General features: G+C 40.1%; 1 protein-coding gene across 4 annotated transcripts in view; it reads right to left on the bottom strand.

The window, feature by feature from the left end:
• The window catches only part of ENOX2 (ecto-NOX disulfide-thiol exchanger 2), a 236,421-nt gene that overhangs the window by 113,924 nt on the left and 99,054 nt on the right, over nt 1–23,443 (bottom strand). For 3 of the 4 annotated variants that reach the window (XM_054695559.1, XM_054695560.1, XM_054695558.1), the window contains exon 2: nt 20,265–20,408. The exons of the other annotated variant lie outside the window; for it this stretch is intronic. Coding sequence is in view for 1 of the 3 variants with exons in the window: in XM_054695558.1 (XP_054551533.1) it covers nt 20,265–20,408 (144 nt within the window). In the remaining 2 variants the exon portion in view is untranslated. The remainder of the gene's footprint in view (nt 1–20,264; nt 20,409–23,443) is intronic. 4 annotated transcript variants of the gene reach the window in all.

Below are 23,443 nucleotides of genomic sequence, written 5' to 3'. Positions count from 1 at the left end.
AGACTGAAATGAGACAACACCTCCAGATCATTCCTCCTACCCCATTGTAACATTAAAAACTTGTCTGAAAAAGTTATAGTTCAGCTCTTTTGATGGTGGAAATAGAGGAAAGTTTGCAGCAGGGAATGAAGAGTAGGTGCTATGTAAGCTCTAATAAATAAATAATAATAGCTAACAGACTTACAGATCCAAGCTAAGAGTGCAATTTTTTTTTCTCCACCCATTCATCACACACTATAATCTTCTAGCAGAGTGCCCTAATTCAGTACCATCTGCCACCATTAGATTAAATTACTATTACGATTTTGAGTACCAAAGTCATAACATGCAGAGGTTAAAGCTTTTTGGTGTTAGTAAAATCCTAAAAGTGTATGTATAGAACTACTTTGATAATTTTAAAAAAGCACAATTCAATGAATGATGTCTAATGGATTTATAAAAGTTTGAAAACTCTGGAATTATCAAATTTTGAATCTAGTTCTCTTAGTCATTTGGGGAAACTTCATGCAAATTAATATTTCTACTCATTAATTCTCAGGCACAACAGGAAAATAATGATTTCTTGACAGAAGGTAAAATGAGAAGCAGTAGGGGGAAGAAGAAATGGTAGCAATGACAACTGTCATTTACTTAGCCTTATTTTATATCAAAAGCATGAGGCTAAGTACTTCCTTATTCATGTATTTTTTTAAGCAATCAGGTGCATACATTACTTGGATCATGACATATACTCAGCGCTGGCCCCCTAGTTATTTAGCTAGTCATTTTAAATAATGTAATAAGCACTTACAAATTCATAATGCCCCCTCCGAAAAAAAAAGACCTTGATTATTATGACAATTCCTCCACCCCCATCCTACATATCTTCCACACACCAGTCAAGATCGCCCTCATCCTGAATCCTTTGTTCATTATCCCTTTGTTTTTCAAATACTAGTTTTGTTATACCTACATGTATGATAAAGATACTTTTGTATCTTTTAGGATTCTTTTAGGGCTTACTTTTTCTTTCTTTTTTAAAAAGATTTATTTATTTTTACATACAAGAGCTGGGGTACAGGCCAGAGGTGTGGGGGATGAGAGGATTCACAAGAGACAGAGTTGGGAGCAGAACAGGTGGAGCCACTGAAATACACTGCTGATGGGAGCAGCGGGTGAGTCAGGAGAGGTCTGCTGTGCCATGTGGGTAGCTCCCCGCCCGGGGATTGAACTTGTGCTGCAGTGGCTGCAAATAACTTCATAGTGCTCATGCTTAACCCCTTGTGCCACCAGGGAGGCCCTAGGGCTTACTTTTTCATCTAATATTTTATTGCTAAAATTTATCCATATTTTTGTGTATGGCTGTAGTTCATTTGCTCTGAATGCTCTATAAATTCCACTATATGAATATAGCTGTTTATTAATGTATAATTAATGTTGATAAGGATTTAGGTTGTTTCCAGGTTTTTGTATTGTAAGCTATACTGTTATACTTGTCCACATCTCATTTGATACATGAAAAAGAGTTTCTTTTAGATATTTATCTAGGAGGAGAATTTTGGAGTCATAGGCTATATGAGCATTCAACTTTAGGAGATAATGTCAACATGTTCATAGTGTTTGCAGCAATTCCTTAATCGTCCTATGAGTACACACAAGGAATCATGTAACGGCATCTTCTCCATCCTTGCCTTTCTTAGCTGGACTTTGTAATCTGAACCCAGAACACAGAAAATAATTTCAGTAACTGTTTCATCAATTCTCTCAAGGATGGTACATAACTGGTACCATTCTAGAAGCATAAAATTTAATTCTGTACACATAATGGATATTGTTGGGCATTAGCACTTTGTTCTCTCCAGGAACCGCAACTGAGAAAGGCTGCCTGGTATTGTCACCTTTTACTTTTTGTCAACCAACAGATATAAAATGGTATCTTATGACACCATTTGCATTTTCCTGATTAACAATGTTTACTTTTATTTTTTTTAATTTTTTAAAATTTATTTATTTATTCAAGCACTGGGTACAGTCAGAAGCGCAGGAGGGTGAGAGAATTCACCAGAGCCAGAGCGGGGAACAGAACAGGCAGACTGACGAAATACACTGTTGAGGGGAGCAGCGGGCAGCAGGAGAGGTCTGCTTGCCATGTGGGACCTTCGCCGGCAGCCAGGGATCGAACCAGCACTGCAGAGGCTGTGGGCAGCCTCGCAGCCCAGTGCTCAACCACTGCACCACCAGGGGAGGCCTCCTGATTAACAATGTTGAACCTCTTCAAAGTTAACTAGCCACATGCATTTGAAATTCTGTGAAATGTCTGTTTATTGTTTTTTTCCAATTCCTTATGGGATTTCTTTTAAAAAATTAATGTTATTACTCTTTAAAATGGACATACAATTGACATATAACATACTCGCTGCAGGTGTACAACATAATGATCAATATTTGTATATAACATATAAGTCTAGTTGACACCCATTATTGTACATAGTGACAAAACTTATTTTCTTGTGATGAGAGCTTTTAAGATCGACTCTTAACAACTTTCAAATATTCAGTACAGTACTATTAATTATGGTCACCATGCTTTACATGACATCCCCAAGATTTATTTATTTATAACTAGAAGTTTGTACCTTTTGACCCCCTTCACCATTCTTGCTATTATTGCTATTATATTCTTATTATTTCTTTGTTTTGTGAATATTTTCTCTATTTGTAACTTGTCTCTTCTCATTCTTTTAGGAGTATTTTGATGAACAACAATTTACATTTTAAAATAGTTCATGTATTGCTTATTTTATAGTTAATTGTTTTGTGACTTAAGACATCTCTCTATTCCAAAGTTAGTAAGATATTCACTAATATTTTCTACCCAGAATTAAAAATTTGTTTTTGAAATTTATACTCTTGATGGAACCTGTATAGAGTGTGACAGGGTTTATTTTCATCTTTTTCCATATGGATAAACATCTTTCCAACTTCACTGGTAAACAGTCTCTCCATTTCCCACTGACCTGACATGCTCTCTCTGCTACATATCAGAGCTCCACACATGTACGGGTGTATTTCAAGCGGTTTTCGCAATAAGTAATCTAATATCTGGTATTTCATCCACAAAATCACCCTGAGGGTAGATGCTACTGAATCCACTTCACAGATTTAGGCAAGTATTGGCTTAGAGTAGTTGGCTATTTGCTCAACAGCAAAGACTAGTTTATGGCAGCTTTAAGCCCAAGACTCTAGAGCCCAGAGTTTTAGGCAGTAATCAATATTAGCTCTTACCCTATTTCTTTAGAAGGATGTTGTGAAAGTCAGTAACTGCACAGGCAGTAAACTATATATTTAGCTCTGTACTAGCTATGGTGGTTGAGCCAGGGTTGGGGGTAGTGTTGTTCAGGAAAGACAAAGTCTCTGCTTAAATGTCAACTGCTCAGCCTTGCCCTGACCTCCCTACCTAAACTGCAGCACTTGTTCATTCTGCAGGCCTTTCATTTGTCTTGTTGTTTTTTTAACTAATTAAGGACCTCAATTTATATAGGTATTTGCTTATTATCTGTCTCATTCACTAGAATGTGTGGTCTGTGAGGCCAAGGACAGACTCTGTTTTATGCACTGCTGTCTGCCTATAGCCTAGAACAGTGCCGGGTACATAGCAGGGATATGATAAGTATTTATGGAGTGAACGAATGAATAAACAAACAAGGTAAGGCTTCTGTCACTGGAGAATTGACAACCTAGCAGGGACTATGTTGAGTTTAAGAAAGGAACTATGGAGACGGGGAAAACAGGCAGGAGGTGAGCACAATGGACTGTGGCAGAGGACATGGGTGCTTTGGTGGCGGGAAAACTATGGAGACCACACCTGAGGGAAGAAATCTGATATTGTGAAAAAATAAACAAGGATGTGAAACAATGGTACATCATTAAAAAATAAAAATAAATAAAATGTTTTTTAACCTAAAGGTTAAAAAAATGGTTGATAATAAAGTCTTCTGAACTAGTATGTCACTATTTAAATAATGTGGTGTTTGGGGAGGAGTCTGAATTTACAGACATGATCCTGCTCTTTTATTTCCCCCCTAAAAGTCCTCCTTAGTGCTACAATTCTATATTTATAAATAAAACTTCAGTATTAATTACTCAATTCTGCCATTGTTTTCTTTAGATAACAAATTTCTGCCTATATATGGAAAAAAGATTACACCATATAATTTCAGTTGTACTCACCTTCTCTACTAGGTATATCTTTCTTATACTCTTTTAAATATAAATGTCATGAAAAGAATTTTTACTCGTGGATGTAAAACTGTCTAGCATGCTTTCTACCCGACACTTCTTAAGAGGCACATGTATGCACACAGGTGTGAACTGATTACGAGAGGGCAAGAACCATCTTAGCGGATCAGATCTGCACTGGGGCAGCACAGCAAGCGCTAGGACATGTGCTGGGAAAGCACGTCATTCCTCCCGGGAAACAGCCTATGGTCAGGATCATAGGATGCCGAGAATACCCATCTCCGGACGAGAATACCCATCTCCTGAGAACTCCCTCAGAATTGCCATAAATCTATAGCCTTTACAGTACTTCATTGTGTTCTTATTTATTATTTATGCATACAAGAACTGGGGTACAGGACAGAGGTGTCGGGGGGAGGGGTGAGAGGATTCACCAGACACAGAGTGGGGAACAGAACAAGCAGACTGACTGAAATACACTGCTGAGGGGAGCAGTGGGCGAGTCAGGAGAGGTCTGCTGCACCATGTGGGTCAGCTACCTGGCTGGGGATCGAACTTGTGCTGCAGTGGCTGATGATAGCTTCATAGGTTGTGTCTTAACCCCTTGCACCACCAGGAAGGCAGGCCCTGGTTAAATGCTTACGAGTAAGCACCTGTTTTCCAGTCTTGTCTCTGTGACTTGGGTAAAGTGTTACTCAGTATCTCTGTGCCTCAATTTTCTTGCTGCAAATGCAGACAGATAACATCTGTTTCCCTCAGCTTAAAGAGTTCAGAAATATCTCGTAGAATATTCAACTAATTGAATAGTAAAACAGTAACTATAGTAAGTCACTATCTGGTATTAAATGCCATTAAAATTACTTTTCTCAAAAAGAAAAGAAGTATGAAAACAAGAAAATTTTACTCGTTCATTTATTTCATTTACTGGGAAGCTACCACGTGTGTAGCCCTGTGATGGTTACCAAGGGGAGAAGCATGAAGATGAAGCGACACGACCCTCACCTTCGTGAACTTACAGGCCAGGAATGTATGTGTGTATGTAAAGTGCTATGATAATACAAGACAAAAAGTACGAAGTGCTACAAGACAAACAAAATACTAATGTGAACACAGGAGAAAACTGAATGCAGATGGGAGTGGTCCGTGGAGGCGCGATTGTACAGGCAGCCACACTGGGGGTGGGCTTTTGCAATGTCTTCCTTCAAATAAAGTGCAAATTATGGAAGTTAAATGCATATTTATTTATCTGAAAGCTACTACATGCAGATATCGTGGCGCAAAATACCAAGCAAGCACTGTGATAAGTAACTGTCATTGTGGGGAGCAAAGTGGATTTTGCCTGGCTAATAGGAAGAAGTTGTCTGGGTAGAGGAAGTGGATTGAAAACACAGGGTTTATTCTGTCCAGGAGTCCAGTGCTGCTGTGACAAGGCTCCAGAGATGAGCTTGTAAAGTTAGTCTTGTGGGGCTTGACATCAAGAGCTTGGGCTATTTGAGACTTTTCAAAGACAGTGATAATGGAGGCAAGGAGACCATCACAGTAGTGACTTCTCTCTCCCTCCTTTCTCACCTGCTGTTTCTCCTTTTTTTCCAGAGCAGAGCATGAGGATGCGGAGTCCAGAGACCTGGGATCAAGTCAGTTTTGCCACTGAACTGTTGCATGATGCATGGAAACTTCGTTCACTTAAAGCTGGGAAAGAGGGGTTTTTTTAAAGTTCACCTATGCTCTTCAGATAGTTTCTAAGAAATATTCCTTAGAAACTGCTCCAACAGAAATACTTGCTTCCAGCCCCAACCACCCCCTGACAAGGATCTTGGCAGCAGTGCCAAACAGATACACATGTGAATGCATCTCTCAGGCATGTTGGTTGAGAACCACTGGACTCGATGATATTTAAGTTCCCCTCTCTCTACACCACCCCCATCCACCTCCCGAAATACCCTGCTTGTTACATGCTCTGATTCTTTTCTTATTTCCAACTAAGCTTTCAGTCTCACAGTGGATCCCCCTGAGAGAGTTGTTTGGCCTTTCTGGAGGTGCTCAGAGCTACAAATTCTTGTCTTGGAAGAAAACTAGCCAACAGTAGCCAGAGACATCTGAAAGACTTGAGCATCTGCTCCCCAGGGAGGGGATAGAATTACTGGACTGCTGCTAACTTGCATAAATAACTTGGGAGCTCTCTTGCAAGCAGAGGCAGCCTGATCTTTTCAAAGAGAAATTGTGAGAATTGGTGTAAGTATGTTGTGGGGAGGGCAGGCTGCAGAGAGATGGAACTCCAAATTGCAGAGTTATCCTTGAAGGTCTGGGGCCTTAAAATTTCCTGTCTGTCTCAACCTCAAATAAAGCTTGGGTGGAGGTGAGAGGGGCAGGTAGAGAGGGGAAAAGTCATTTTTTTAAGCTGACCTACTCTGAAGAAACTTTTAAATTGCACACACAAATGATATTGTACTCTCAGCATGAAGCTCTATGAGGTCTAATTATCAGAGCAAATGTTTACTGAATTAATTTTAAAAATACAATACCAACACTGCCTATTCCATAATCTAGGGGAAGCAGTTTCTTCTCAAGCCACATTCAGTCTGCAACAGGAAGCCAATTATCACCAAGAACATTTCTCAGTGAGAAATGTGTCATTCCTTACGACAATTAAGGCTGAAGCAGACTCAAAGTCTCCATCTCCCCATTTCCTCTTATTTCTACCATCTAAATTCCTATCAATTGAAACCAAGATCATTGCGACCATTTCATATCCTAAAGGTGTCACTGACATTTGGACAAAAGAAATTTTGGCAAAGGAAAAGACAATTTTTTCCTTACTTGAATGCTCATACCAGCTTTTCCTGAAAAAAAAAAATAAAATAAAGAGTATGAGTATAATAATGGGGCTCCTGAGAGAAAAATACAGGAAAAAGGCACTGGTACAGATTAAATGAGGGTAAGCTCAGTTTTTATTGCTTTCAAGCAAACTCAGTAATTCTAACTAAAAACTAATCCATTTGGTCCCTTTAGAATTCACAGGGAAGTGTTTTTCATCAATGGAAGGGAATAATTTCTATTTACCAGATGTAGGCACCTTGTGGACAAGAGCCAGGTCTTATTCATCTCTTAGTTTCAGCTAGAAATGAGCACACTCATCTACCCTTTCATCCAATGTCACCTGAAAGACAGTGGACATCCAATAAATGTTTGCTGAATAACCAGATTAGCATGTTATTTGTTTGAAATCGTCTACTGCTGAGAATGCTTTTAAACTGGTCACATTAGTGTAAACACTATCCTGAGAGTTAAAAAATTTGATTAGCAAACTCTTTACTTCTTAGATACAACTAAACTTTATAGGCCTGAAGAATATGGATGGGAATTTAAGAGACTTTTCCATGTGCTCAAAAAGTTCCATTTCCCTTTATAGACAACAGCAGAAATTTTCCAGACCTCCTTCTGTGTAACCAAACACTTTGAAATGGCAACCAAACATTCCAAAGTGTCTTTGCTGTTTGAGTGTCGCAGCAGAAGACAGCTGGGGACATGATGTTGAGAAAGCCCAGAGGTTACACCATATTCACATTCCCTTTAGCACATACCGGATTCCACAAGTATAAGACAGGTGTGTCCTGCTACCCTATTTTGCTCCTCAAAGAGCACCTGGATTTGTTTGGAAAACAAACCAGGAACCACAATGGGTAGGAAGACTAAATTTTCTGACTCTAAATTGGGAAGGCATGATTTGACATATGCACTTGTACTTTTGGGGACACTAGGGCTGCCCTGAAAAATTCAGAATATGTGCTTTTCCATACTTAAAGGAATGATAAAAGAATCTACAAGAGGGCAAAAACTTTATAAAATCGTTTTGATGTGAAAAGAACACATTGTTTATGCACAGCATAAACAATGTGCAGATATATGGGGAAAATATTTGCAAGACACTTAACAGAAAATATATTAATTTTCATGCCACAAAAGAATGCTTACAAGCCCAAAAATAAAAGAAAAATTTCCATAGGAACATGAGGAAAGATACCACAATTGATTTATAAAAGAAACACAAAGGATTAGTAAGCATTCGAAAAAAATCACTCCTTCACAGAGTAATGCAAATTACAGCAATAAGGAGCGACCAATTTTCACCTGTCAATTTGGCAAAAATTCATAGGGTTGATGATACTGTATTCTAGCAAAAAGATAGGGAATCCACACTATGGTTGAAGGAAAACTTTGCAGAAGTCATAATGGTATCAGTTATCAAAATGTACAAAACCCTTAATGCTTCCTTCTCAGACCCTATCCTGGGTGCCACCTGCTCACATGTACAGAGTAGCATGCGCGTGCATGTTCTGTGCAGGCACTGTTTGTTGCAGGAAAAGATAGGAATAATCTAAATATCTAGCAACAGGAGGATCCCCATGAGTGAATTTCCCTGTCTGATGTGGCCCGCCAGAAGGTATGTATTAAAAGAGGAAGACTAAGTCAGGGCAGACGTTATCCCTGGTGGGTACGTCAGTGGCTGGAAGAGGGCACGAGTATCTTCCGTGGTGTTGGATGTGTTCAGGAGCTGGTTCCATAAGTGTGCTGTCTGTGACAATTTCTTGGTGTACGCATCTGATTTTTCACTTGTTTGCATGTCAATAAAAGTATTTTTTTAAGATTTATTTATTTATACAAGCATTGTGTACAGTCAGAAGTGCGGGAGGGTGAGAGAATTCACCAGAGCCAGAGCTGGGAGCAGAACAGACAGAGTGATGAAATACACTGCTGAGGGGAGCAGCAGGCACGGCAGGAGAGGTCTGTCGCGCCATGTGGGACCCTCGCCGGTGGCCGGGGATCGAACTGGCGCTGCACAGGCTGCGGGCAGCTTCACAGCCCAGTGCTCAACTGCTGCGCCACCAGGGGAGGCCCAATAAAAGTATTTTTAAATAAAGCTAACAAACTGAGAAGCAGATTTTGGAGACTCCATGCTTTCGTGGCAAGAGGATGATACTAGGAAGCTGGACTTCTGAGTTGCAGTTCCTTTCTACCCAGATTAGTGTGAGACCTTCGTCAAGTCGCTTGGCTTGAATCTCAGTGGACACAGCAGTACAAGTGGCCGTATTTCTATTCTGCTTAAAGATAGAGGACTGGCTTTGATGATTTTCATTTTTTCTCCATTTCTAGGCTTTATGACTCCTTAAGCCATAACAGTTCAGGATGATTTACCTCCATTAAGGTTGTTGTATCTAACCCTTCTTGTCCATCCCTAATTCCATTAATACTGACTCAGGCCCATATTTCATTTTCCCTAGCTACTTCAAAAGTCTTCAAACTCCTCTCTCTCTCCAGCTCTAGTTTTGCCTCTTTCCAATCCATGATAAAAACCACTCTGTGTTTGGGCCTCCCCGGTGGTGCAGCGGGTTGAGAGCCGCGTTGTGAAGCTGGCCGCAGCCTCCGCAGCGCCGATTCAATTCTTGGCCGGCCAGGCAGAATCCCACATGGCGCAGCAGACCTCTCCTGTCTCGCCCACTGCTCCCCTCAGGCACTGTCTGCCTGTTCTGCTCCCCACTCTGTCTCTGGTGAATCCTCTCACCCTCCCACACCTCTGGCCTGCACACAAGCTCTTCTATAAATAAAAATATAGCTTTAAAAAAAAACCACTCTGTGTACCACTGCCATTTTTAGCATCCTACAAAGCAGTGGGGCACAGTGCAAAGTGCATAGGACCCGCCACTTAGAAGCCAGGGTTTGACTAGCTTATGGAGAACAGACTTTCACTAACTGATGTGTCAAGTCCCAAGTTACAACTTCATCAGCGAAGGGACTGGGCTGAAGGTGAGGAATTGAGGTCCTTTCACTTTACTCACTCTGATCAAGACAAACAACACTTTTGGCAGTCCAAGCTTCAACAAAGCTTTCCAACCAACTGGCTATTTGATCGCAGGACAAAAAGTGAAAGGTAGCTCCCTCTTGGCAGGCTATGCCACAGAGAAAGTGGCAGCTCACAGCAAAGGGTACACGAATCTTAATGGGTGGGAAACCCCCGCCTGTAAACTCCCCTGTGCACATGCCTCAGGTTGGTAAGAACTGCCTAACGGAGACCCAGCCCAAAGTCAAGGGAAGCTCTACTCCCAAGGTTATCCCGCTGAGAGAATTCAGGATGTATTAGCCCGTGTTTCTCAGTCTAGTCACCCTAGACCAGCGTAAGTATGGCAAAGAATAAACGAGCCCACATTAGAAAATAGCTGACTGGCACAACTACTATATTTGTAGGGGCTAATATTTAAATTAGCATCTGAAAACAGTTTATAGTTATAACTTGTTGCCTGTTCAGCAAGTTCAGCACTCAGCATTCATCTCAGAGGGAAAACCGGTCCCTGTGGCTTGGCACACAAGCCTCTGAAGTTCTCTGTCCTGCAGACACGAAGACCACTAATGCTGGGGAGGCCTCTGATCCCCAGGAGCTAATTTTGGGGAAAGAAGGAACATTTTCAACATGAGCTCTCCTCTTGTCAGTGAACTCAACCAAGCATCTACTGAAATTTTACCTCCTTCCCCCAAAACCCTCCTTGGTTGACCAGAGGAAAGAAGATGGCTCCTTAGCCTCACCCTGATCTGAAATAAGATCCTAAGAAACTGCCTCTACTTTTCATCCCAACTGTGTTCTTGCACTCAACTCTCTACCTGGCATAAAGCCCAGCACATAATAGCCACTCAGTAAATATTTGCTCTCATTTACTGAGTATTCTTTATAAGCAGTCATTCTTTCATAGCACTCCGTATAATTACAAATAATTATTTGTGCAATTAATTGCTTAATGACTATCTTCCTCACTAGACATCACATGGCCAGGGTTGGAGTTTGTCTTTATTCACAGCTGTATTCTTAATGCCTGTTGCAATGTCTCATGTTTATTAACACTAAATAAATACTGAACAAAAGAACACCATATACTAAGCACTATATGTTCATTTTCTCATTTAATCCTTCAAATACCTGCACACTGGTATTATTATCCCTACATTATAGATGAGGATACTGAGGCTCAAAGGGTTCTAATAACCTGCCTCAAGTAAGAGCTAGGATTCTGAGCAGTGCTCTTAACAACTATAATAGCCTGCTTCTCTCTTTTGAAATTCTGTTCTACTAGTTGCTCTGTGGAGTCTGGGAAAGCTTCCTAAGTTTTCCAAGCGTCAGTTGGCTTTTTATCTATAAATAAAGGAGAAAATGGTATCTATTTCACAGATTTATTGTGAATTTTTCTTGAGTTTTTATATATAATACACGTGGTTATAGGGTTGGCATACAATTAATATTTAAGAAAAGCTGCCACTCCCTACTGTTGTTCAAATATGCAGAAGAAAGCAACTGTAGCAAAGGAATGCCACCTGCTGAAAACTGCCCTCCCCACCTCTCTCTCCCAAATAGGACATTGGATTTCAGCAGCTGGACATGTGTCTAAAGGCTTTCTGGGACACTTGTATCAACTCTCACTCACCACCTTCCATAAAACAGCTTGCACACTGAAAGTTGTTGTTGCTTAAAATTCAAATGGAAAATAAGAAAATATTTTAAAATTAATACTATTACACAAGCAATAGTGCAATGTGAAATACAATGACCCATGGGGCTTAAATTGAACGGCTTACATTTTCAAGGATATGGAGGACTGGAAAAAAAATTAAGATGTTCTTGTCTCCCATTACAAGAGGGAATGTCATTATCGTGGATTTTAATCTCAATAGGAAATAAATGGATATTTGGAAATAAAGCAAGGAAAGAAAAAATTGCAAATTAGGTGGTCTCTGTTTTCTGTGTTGAAATGCCAAGAGTGGTCTACATTTACTCAACCACTTTCTTTGTCAGCTTTTGGCCTATTACTTCACCGTCACTTCAGTTTTTTTTTTTTTTAAGATTTATATATTTATGTATTTATTTATTTATTTATTTATACAAGCACTGGGTACAGTCAGAAGCGCGGGAGGGTGAGAGAATTCACCAGAGTGGGGAACAGAACAGGCAAACTGATGAAATACACTGCTGAGGGGAGCAGCGGGCATGGAGGGTGACGTCTGCGCGCCATGTGGTATCCCCAGCCGGGGGGCAGGGGTTCGAACTGGTGCTGCAGAGACTGCGGGCAGCTTCACAGCCCAGCGCTCAACCGCTGCGCCACCAGGGGAGGCCCCACTTCAGTTCTTAACAGAAGACTCTAGATATATGCTGTCACAGTGGCCTAGGCACACCCAGTTATCTGATACAGCAAGGACAGCTACACTGCCTTTCAACTCTGGTTGCATATTGGAATCATCTGGGGTGCTTTTAAAAACTCATAGAGTTGCTGTTAAAATAAAATAAATTAACATATTAGAAATACTTAGAACAGTGTCTGGCACGTGTAGATGTTCCATACTACTAGCTAGTGTAGTAGTAGTAGTGATAGCAATAAAGCATTATAATTATTATACTTTGGTGTCACAGAAGAGAAAGGAAGACTTGTGGGTTAGCTTGCTACAAATCAGGTCATATTATTAGCACGTGGGAAGCAAGCTCCCCTAGATTAGAGAAACACTTTATACAGTTCAAATGAATCAATCACATGCCACAATCCAAGCCAACCTGAAATGATCTTCTAGTCTGGTAATAACTAGTTCTGGTTCTGCCACTAATTAACCATGGACATTTAGACAAGTCTCTTTCTTCTGTGGGTCTCTGTTTTTTCATGTGTAAAAATGATGGGTTTAGTGGATGTGGCCTGTAACTCTAAAACACTCTGATTTGACATCTACCACTGGCCTCTTTATTACCAATGCATGAGGCCGACTCACACTACAGGTCCCCTAGAGAAAAGAACTCCTAAAGACGTAGAGTGAAGTCTCAAAATCATTCCGAGCTATTCCAAAGGGCGGGGCAACTTGAGAGAGATTATGTTTGCATTTCTTTATCTTCCCTCTTTTGTGCCACTTCACTCTCTTCTCTACCTCTCCCCTCCCGCCACAGTCCTTAAAGATGAAAAATTTCACACTGAGTTTCTGTCAGACCTGAGAAAGAATGAAGGCAGCTAACTTTTTTCCTCTAGTTATCAAGATATGGTTTTATTTCTTGAAATTGCAATCTGATAAAAATGTCCAAAGGACTAAAGAAACTGAGTAGGGCTATTAGTCTACTCTTTTTCTTATTTTAATTCCATCTGAAGGAAACAATAGGCTCTTCTTGTCTTTGGCAATGTAATAATTCAGCTGACATGCTAGAAATATCACACACCATGATATAAAACGGTGGCATTTTCTCTCTTTAAAAACAATCAATGCTTTCATTTGTGGACTTCAAAGTACATGTGAAATAAAAGTCTCAGCCCTGTGAGTCTGAGGTAAATCAAAGGGCTGTAAAGTGTCACAGAAAAGTTTCCTGGTTTGTGATGCCTCTTCTAGGTAAGAAAGGAAATAAAAGTACTCCTAGGCAGATGAGCACTCATCTCATTTTTACATTTCTCTTCTAAGCACGCTTTAACAACTCCCCCTGATAACTCATTCTGATATAGTTCTTCCTCATAGCTGACTGAACCTCTCCATATGCTCTGGAGGCCCACTTCCTCTCATTAGTCTAGCCTTGGCAGTGCCGCTACTGTTCACTGTCTTTCATATTGTCAAGTCTCATTTTGACTTCCAGGAATTTGAAAGGAAACCTTGATAATTGAATTAGGGGTCTATCACCACAATTAGATACTATCTGGAGGTCCTGATCATATCATAACATTCCTGGTGATGCTTGTCTATCTTAGACAAAGTTGTTTTTCCTCTCACTGTCAGCATCTTATCTGCAACATGAAGGCAATATGAAAATATATTAAGGGAAAGAACCACCTTACAGGTGAAAAATATTATTGCATATAAAGGTCCTCCTAGAGATCTTCAATCATTATTTCAAATGAAAAATGGCAATATTGTTAAATACTGCATTTAATGAGTATTTAAATGCAAGCCTATCTTTTTTTTCCAAGATTTATTTATTTATTTATTTATACAAGAACCGGGGTACAGGCCAGATTCACGGGAGTGTGAGAGGATTCACCAGAGACAGAGCTGGGAACAGAATAGGCAGACTGACGAAATACACTGCTGAGGGGAGCAGCGGGCGAGACAGGAGAGGTCTGCCCTGCCATGTGGGACCCTCGCTGGCTGGCCAGGATCAAACCTGCGCTGCAGAGGCTGCGGACAGCTTCACAGAGCTGCGCTCAACTGCCTGCACCACCAGGGGAGGCCCAAAGCCTATCTTTTAACACAGGTCCATGTTTCCAGTGGAAACACAAGTTGTCCACATCTGGATGATCACTTTAGTTTCATAATTATCCCCAGTCTAGCTGTTCACTTTTTCAGAGAGCACATACATTCTTTGGATACTAGCATGTCATGATGTTACTTAAAAGAATGCATTCAATTTTAGTCATCATCCCGCTGGTTTTGTTGATTCATGGATTCTTCCACTTTAGTGGGTACATCTTAGAAGAGAGTTGGCATCTGTTTCTACAAGTCCAGGTGGATCTTAAACCAGGAGGCAGTTGGCATCTTCGGGACAGGAACTTGGCATTATGATTTGACAAAAGTTTAATGATCTTCCATTCTTTTGTCATAGAGTACCAGCTGATTAAGTGTATTCATTGCCATCTTAAACAATGTATGCAGTCGCAGAATCACTGAAGAAACATTTCCAAGGGGAAAAGGTGAAATTTGAAAGCAAACATTCTCTGAAGATGTCTGAGCTCACCTTAGGATAAAATTTGTGAGCAGTTGGATCCACAACGGACAAGTTTGTGGTCAGAGGTAACATATCTTTTTTTTTTTTTAATTTTGTAATAAATTTATTTATTTTTAATTATTTTATATACTTTTTACATCATTTTTCATTTTTGTACAATGTATGCATTTTCATCTTGGTTATAGTCCTCGTAAAATACCCACCACCCATTCACCCATGAACAATCACCAGGGTCCCTTGCGCTCTTCCCACCCTTGTTTTGATCCTACTCCCTTCTCCCCCCTCCCCCACCATAGTGTGTCTCTGGTTTATAGTTGCCTGTTGATTTTGATTTTTACTTTATTATAATTAGTTTTTTTTTCCTAGTCCCTTATTTGGATCCTCTATATTTGGATCCTCTATAAGTGAGACAATCGGTATTTTTCTTTTTCTTTCTGGCTTAACTCACTGAGCATGAGCCCTTCCAGCTCCATCCGTGTTGCTGCAAATGGCATGAGTTTATCTTTTTTGATTGCTGACTAATATTTCATTGTGTATATGTACCACATCTTCTTGATCCAGTCATCTACCCTTCTCTGTGAACTAGATCAGTAATCTGCAGTAGATATGTGGGGCAGGACACCCAAATGCTACCTATCTTTTCCCCTAGGGCACTCAAGAAATTTTACCTAGTAAAGAATCAAGGATCATATAGGAGCCAAGTATATTTTTCACAAACATCCAGTTTTATTTGTGGTTGCTTCTCAGTATGTAATTTCATGAATGTCTGGAGTTTGACATTTGGGGTCAAGTGATCAAACATTAGCAATGGAGTGACCAATTTATGCAACATTCTACTCCGGGAGTGGCAAGAGAATAGTAAGGCAAAGGGAAAGCAATTCTTCAACCAAATATGTGCTCAACCAACAACTGGAATTCTGTTTAATGCAAGATACTCTAACTCTGCTGGTCAGGGAGCCTTCCAATAAGGGGTTGATGTTGAGTTGAAAGATTAAGGCATATTCATATAAACAGATGACTGGCTGTTTCGAGGTGATTTATAGTCAGTAGCAAGTGATTCATATGAATATAATGACTAAGGGGTACAAGTGAACACTTTAAACTGGATGATCCAGAAGGCTTCCTGGAGAAGGTAAGCCATGTGCGAGCTGCTGTCAGTTGGACAGGATGTTGACTGGTGAAAGTAGAGGGAAAACACACAAAAAAATGGCATGAACAAGGTATCAAGTGAGGTCAGCACATTGTCACTTTGAAAAGAGGAAGCAGTCAGCTTGGCTGAAAAAGGAGATTGTTTTGGGGCCTCCCCTGGTGGTACAGGTGGTTGAGCGCAGTGCTGTAAAGCTGTCCGCAGCCTCTGCAGCACGAATTCAATCCCAGTCGGCAGGCGAGGGTCCCACATGGCGCGGCAGACCTCTTCTGTCGCGCCCGCTGCTCCCCTCAGCAGTGTATTTTGGTCGGTCTGCCTGTTCTGTTCCCAGCTCTGTCTCTGGTGAATCCTCTCACCCTCCCGCATCTGGCCTGTGCCCCGGTTCTTGTATGCATAAATAAATAAATCTTTTTTTAAAAATTATTTATTTATTTATTTGTTTGTTTGTTTGTTTGTTTGTTTGTTTGTTTATACAAGCACTGGGTATAGTCAGAAGCACGGGAGGGTGAGAGAATTCACCAGAGCGGGGAACAGAACAGGCAGACTGATGAAGAAATACACTGCTGAGGGGAGCAGCGGGTGGCAGGAGAGGTCTGTCACGCCATGTGGGACCCTCGCCTGGCGGCCGGGCATCGAACCGGCGCTGCAGATGCTGTGGGCAGCTTCGCAGCCCAGCGCTCAACCACTGCGCCACCAGGGGAGGCCCAATAAATAAATCTTTTTTAAAAAAGAAGAAGAAGATTGTTTTAGGGAGTAGCAGACAAGAAAGTTGAAAATAAGAAACTGCAGGATCTGCATTCAAAGTTCAAAGGGACTCTAGAGATAATCAAATCCAAGCTCTGTCCACCTTCTTCTCACATAAATATAGCCCCCCTAGTGTGCTACTGATGTTTAATATACTTTATGGTAATGAGTCCAGATTCTGACTATCTACAAACATAGTAACTCTGGCTTAGGGGCCAGAGTTGGAGACTTGGTTAAATGATTGGTTAAATGTTCATGCTTTGGTAACTCTATTCAACCTTTATTTCTTCACTTGTGAATGTGGATAATAGTAACCTCAATTACAATCGAGATAGGAAGAAAAGGAGAAAGAATGTACAAAGGAGACAGAAAAGGAAGAGGAATCTATTAAGTGTATTGCCAAAGAAGGCAAGAGTAGGGAATGCAGGGAAAGGGAGGTTAACAGCATCAAATGAAGCAAAGAGGTCAAGGTGGTTGAAACCTGCCAAAAGGCCACTGACTTTGACAATTTGGAGATCACTGTTGACCTTCAAGAAATCAATTTTAGTATAAAAGGAGAGAGACAGGGTATAGAAAATGTTGAGGTAGGAGGGATTGGAAAGAAAGAAAAAAAGAATGTGTAATGAGTAACTAGAGCTGCAAGCAAAGACCTATCCCTTATTTGTAATGAAAGGAGAGGCAGGTAGATCTTTGATTGAAAGGGCACACAGGGTTGAGTTTTGTAACAGCTAGACCTGTATCTCCACTTAGCACTGAAATGGGCAGCCACTGAAAGCACTTCCAACCCCAGCATTCCTCACTAAGATGTAGAGAACTGTGACAAAAGAAGAAGGAAGTCTCTACTCCCAAAATAACTTCCCTCTTCCTTTTGTCTGGTACTGCATAAAAGAAAATCATTATGAGGCAACCTGCCCATTTATAATCTATATCATAAGATTACCAGTTGCCCAATTCTAAGAGACTCCCTGTATAGTAACACCTCATTAATTTCAACTACACTAATTTGAAATTTGTGGTAATTTAACCTGGGCTGGTGTTACCTTTGTATTACTTATAAAGAAAGGGTTCACTAAGCAAATAGTGCGAAAAAGATTGCAAGAGAGATCATTAGCCTGCCAGGGGCCTATTTCACCTATTTTAAAGAACATACTGTTTTTTAAGAACGTCAGCATATTCATTATTTGAATGCAAATTGATTCTGCTAATTACAGATTAGCATAGTCTACCGCTAAAACCCTATATCTGCAACAGTTACTCTGCTCTTGCTGAATACGCTCATTGGAAGTAAAACTGCACTACTTTAGAGTTCACCATTCAGATGAATGCACATCCACTTTCCCACTCTCAAGGGTTAACAGCAGTTCATGAGGTGTTACTCAAAACCAGTACATCCTGATCATGAACACAGGGGAAAAACTAGTAGGTGACCAGCAAAGGTCTCAGAACAGCCCAAATAGATGTCTGAACTTTGATGCCCTAACTCTTGGAACCCTCTCCATAAGGGGTTCATGTGAAGCTGATTTAATTCATACTTAACATAATAATGTTAAACCAACATGGAGAAAGGGATGAGTTTTTTGTTTAAAGTTTGTAGCTGATTAGATGAAGGAAAAAAAGCTGCTATATGAAGAGATATTGAGCGAAACCAGAAGTGACCGTAGATTGCACAGGACAAAGTAAAACGTGGCTGGAACAACTGAAAAACCACCACTTAGAGTAGAGGCAAAGACCTATATTCCTTAGTAAACCATGAAAACCTGAAAAAGTAGCATGTCATAGTACAGCACAATAATTAATGATTGGAATTATGCCTGTAAGCAAGCAATGTCGAGATTATGTTGAGCATGCGCCTTAAAAGGCAGGTAAGTTCACATGCACTGGCACGGGTGCGCATGCACGCGCGCGCACACACACACACACACACACACACACACACAAGCCCCATTAGCATCCACAATGGCCAAGCTGAAATTGTGAAATGTGTTGATTCTTAAAAAGATGAAGTATATGATATGATCATATAATAATAATGATAACAAAATAATGACACCTTCGAAGTGACTGCTGTGTGCAGACAGCATATGAAGCACTTTACCTGCATCACTTCATTTAATTCTGTCACTCCCTAAGAGGTAGATTTTAGTATCACTCTCCTTTACAGTAGAAACTCAGAGGTGAAACTCAGAGGGGGAAGCAACCAACCTCAGGCCACAGAGGGAGACAGATGCCATTACAACTCAGGCTGGTTCTTTGGCTATACTTTCCAGTGTTCCAGAAAATCCAGTTTTGAGAATCACTCTTTTTTGGAGGGTCCAGATAGCTAATATTTTACTGTATTTTTGTTTTCCAAAGTTTTCTTTACCAAATATCTTGATTTATAAGCAGAAAAATTAATAACTTAAAATCAGTTATGGTGGAGGATTATGGGGCTTTGGTGGTGGGCTGGTGTCATAACACATTTGTATGGGGTGAACCTATACCCCTAAAACACAGACAGCATTGTAAATCGCCACAACAAACATAATTTAAAAGATAAAAACTAAAAGTGAAATAGGATATGATATGTTTATAAACATATAATCAGAATATAAAAGTGATAGTAAAAATCAGAACAAAAAAAGTACCAAAATTTCGGGCAAGACTCTATATACAATAGTTACTATTTCCAAATAAATAGCCAAGCAACAAAGAGATGTTTTGAAGAAAATTTAAAATAAAAATGATCAATTAAGACCTGGTTATCCTACGTTTCCCCACTCATTTTGGAGAAATTTAGCATGAGATTAGACCAATGGAGCATAAGGGATACAGGGGACTTGAGGGGAGACTACAAAGCCAGCTGGCTATGATAGAGGATTTAAGAAAATGTGTTCTTCACACACACACACACACACAGGCATCGTGTGCCCTGGGGGAAACAGGTGGGGTGGTGAGATGTAAATATATGCAGTTATCTGCATCAGAAGCGCGCCCAAGGGTGGACTATCACGTGCACACACAAAGGAAAATGTACAGTGAAACCATTCACTCATGCAACTCCTTCCACATAAATCAATGGTCTTTACTCATCTTTTGTCTCAAGCCCACCCGTTCAAGAGCCAACTACAAATGTACTTCCACTGTGAAGTGCTCCACGATGCCCAAGGTTGAAGGAAACGCTTCCCCCATTTATACTCCCATAGACATTTTTTTTCCTTTTAAAGCATTTACCACAGCATTAGTGATATGCTATTTTATGCTACTTTATTATTAAAACTATTCCTGTATGTGCTTTACTCTCCCCCTCAATATCATCGTGAGCTCCTTGAAGTCAGGGGACTCTTTCATTTCTGTAGTTCCTACAAATCCTAGCACAGTGCCTGCCACATACAAGGCTCGAGGGAAATGCTGGCTCAGTCGCACTGGCTTAAGAGAGTGCATTAACGCCTAGCTTACCTGCAGGAGCATTTGTTCTCTTTCTTTTCTTGCTTGACTCCCCTCCATTTTCACTGAGGCCTTCTGTGACCAAAGGGCCACTGGCACTACCAAATTGCAGGGGCTCGTTGTTGTTGGCAGGGTCAAAGGGCAGCTGGTTCAATCCTAAAGAAGAAAAAGAAAGCCAAAGTCCAGACTCCATTAAGGACTGGGATGTCTCCAGATTTTATCTGAGCCAGAGGAAAACTCTTTAAATCTTCAAAGTCTAGGACTAATACATGAATTGCTTAAAGCCAGTTGCCCTCTGTAATATTTACAGATCTTGTTGAAAAATACAGAATTGAAATATAGGCCCTTAAAAGGTTGTGACGCTGTCATTTGCAAGATCCCCCCTGCGACTGGGAAATTAATATTTTGGTCATAAGCTATCAATTGTCTTCTATTCTTCCCTTAAAGAGATAGGATCCTCTTTGAACATGGCTATGACTGGACTCAATCTGCCTTTGAAAATGCTGGCCATATATTCCTTAGGTTTTCTCCTGACATTTTCCCATCCTTTCACTATAAGGTTTGTTTCATTGATGCAGATATAATCATTGTACTATCCTGGTGCCACAGTCACTTTGGTTGATAATATAGAGGATTCTAGAAAAGAAAACTATAGGTCCACATCAAATGAGGAAAGAGGACAAAGACACAGAAACTGCAAGGGGGTTATTTATTTATTTATGTTATTTCGTCTGTTTACCTTAAAGCAAAACAAACCCTAAAAAATCTGACTGCAGAATTAAGGCTACCAGAGGGGGAGGGAGAGAGAGGAGGGTAGAGTGTTGTGGGAGCCCACTGAACTATTGCAGAGGACTGTGGGTGCCATGGTGTGGTGACATCCATGTGAAGAAGTGTGATTCTACACCTCTGAGTCATACACAGTGTTTTAAAAGTTAGCTCAATTAAAAAAATAATAAAAAGGGGGTGTTATTTAGTAGGTAGAGTGATGGGGGTTAAGGCCCAGGTTTGGGTAGTGCTAATCCTTTCCTCTTCAAATGATTTCAGAAACATGGTCACTTTACTAGTCACTGCTCCACCAAATAAAATGGCTAAAGGCATTTTCTACTCTCCAAGTCTTACACAGGTCAGTCAGGGACCAGCAGAGATGGTTTCTTAACTCCTCAGCAGCACCTGGGATTTCAAGTGTTTCAATTAAAACTTCATGAAATGTGGAATCAGAAGGTTTGTTAAAGTCCAAAGTTAGGTGACTCGCCTAAGCCTTTTATCTACTGGTTCTCTAATCCTATCAAAAGAGAAATCAGGTTGGCCTCTCAGGGCTCATTCTTTAACCCTCAATTTTTCCAGGGCTTGCAGCTATAGAATTCTTGAGGCAGTGTTTTGAGATGTCAATAAAAGGCTTGGAATCCAGTCAGCTAAAGGTCAATCAAGTTTCAGTACAATGCATGCTAAGGCTCTAACAAAATGACGTTTTACAATATTGTTTTTAATAAAAAGCATCCCTAAGCTAATGTTTTCAGCCTGCATAACTAGTGCCATTTCTTCAGCAATCAGACTCCATTTGGAACACTTCCATTAAATGTCTTCTGGGACTTGTCAAACATTCCTTCCTTGCATCAACTGAGTAGCTAAGTGAAAGGATGAAAACTTGCTTGTGTATATTGAGTCCACCACTCACTGCATCATTATGCATGTCCTATTAAATCCGTGTCATGACTAGAACTAAAGATACGAACACCCAGTGCAGTGTATTAGGAAATATGCAGGTCATGACCAAGATGATTTTCACAGACTAGATTTGCATATCATTTTCAAAGGAAGACCGTTCTGGCACTTGAATGCTCCCAGAGAGTCAAATATTAGTACACTACCCAAAACTTTCTTGGCATTTCTTTCTGCAGTTTCATACTGCTCAAAATGAGTTCCATGGGAGATAGAATGGTATGATGGAAGCAGTAGTGCTTCTGAGCCTGACAGATTAGGACTCAAATATTGGTTCCCTGTCCTTTACTTTAGGTGAGTAGCTTTGGGTAATTCATGTAATCTCCCCTAATCTTACTTTCATCATGTGTAAAGGGGAATGATAACATTTCACAAGGTTGTTGCAAAGGTAAGCAAATATATAAAATTATGATTATCTTATTAATTTAAGTGAATCATAAGTCATGTATAGTGCTACAAACTAATGACATCACAATATTTTTATATAAATAAATAAAAAGAATATTCATTGGCATGGAAAAATAATCACTATAGTGCAAACTTCAAGAGCAGGTTATAAATGAGCATATGTACTATTACTCTGTTTAAATATGTATGTGTACAAACATACAGTCTTAGAATAAATAAGAGATTAGATTGGAATAGAAAAAAATTAAACAAAAAACACAACCTAACTTTCCCCCCCGCAAGTTTGTAAGTTTTTCTAAGGAGGATCTCATCTTTTTCTCCCTCTCCCTTTCTCTTCTCCCTTTTGCTTCAGCTGCTTCCTCCTTCTCCCTCAGCCTCTGACTATTCCTGTCCCTCTCTCTCTCCCTCTCCCTGTCTTCCCCTGCTCTGTTCTACAACTATATCCCCTGTACCCATCACCATGTTTGATGCCTGGAACAGAGTGGGCCTTGGTTGAATGAATAAATTAATACTCAATAGGGTAGGAGTATGTGACTCATTCTAGGAACTTACTCACTTAGAGTAAAAACTTGACAGATGATAATGAAGAGCTAATGCCACAACTTAAAAGTTCTGATGCTGATTATATCAACATTTCTTAGAATAATCAAGTTTTAAATGCATTTCCATAATTTGAGTACTATAGTGCAAGATGGTGAAATCTTGATCAAATGGAATGCTCAGGGATTTAGGAGGTTCTGATTAACGATGGTTAATCAGAAAAAAATGTACTTATTTTGTTTTGCACTTGGTAATTTTACAGAATAATATGTTAGTCCACATCACTGCCTTTTAAAGTAGAAGATTGGATTTTACAGAGCTCCTGATCTATAAAAGGAGACTGATAAGAGCACCTAACTCACTGGACTGTGAAAAAAATTAAATGAGATGATGTACGTAGAACACACTGCATCACATCTGGCATAGAGCAGATGCTCAATAAATATTAACTGCTACTATTATAACTTTGGGTTTCTATTTTTAATTTCTGAATTGTTAATGTACAACGCGAGGAGACTGGTCTG

Source organism: Talpa occidentalis, unplaced genomic scaffold (assembly GCF_014898055.3).
Source record: "Talpa occidentalis isolate TD23 unplaced genomic scaffold, MPIMG_talOcc4v2.1 talOcc4.15, whole genome shotgun sequence".
Lineage (NCBI taxonomy): Eukaryota > Metazoa > Chordata > Mammalia > Eulipotyphla > Talpidae > Talpa > Talpa occidentalis.
Note: the sequence above shows the minus strand (reverse complement) of the source record. Positions and strands in the feature narration are given on the sequence as shown.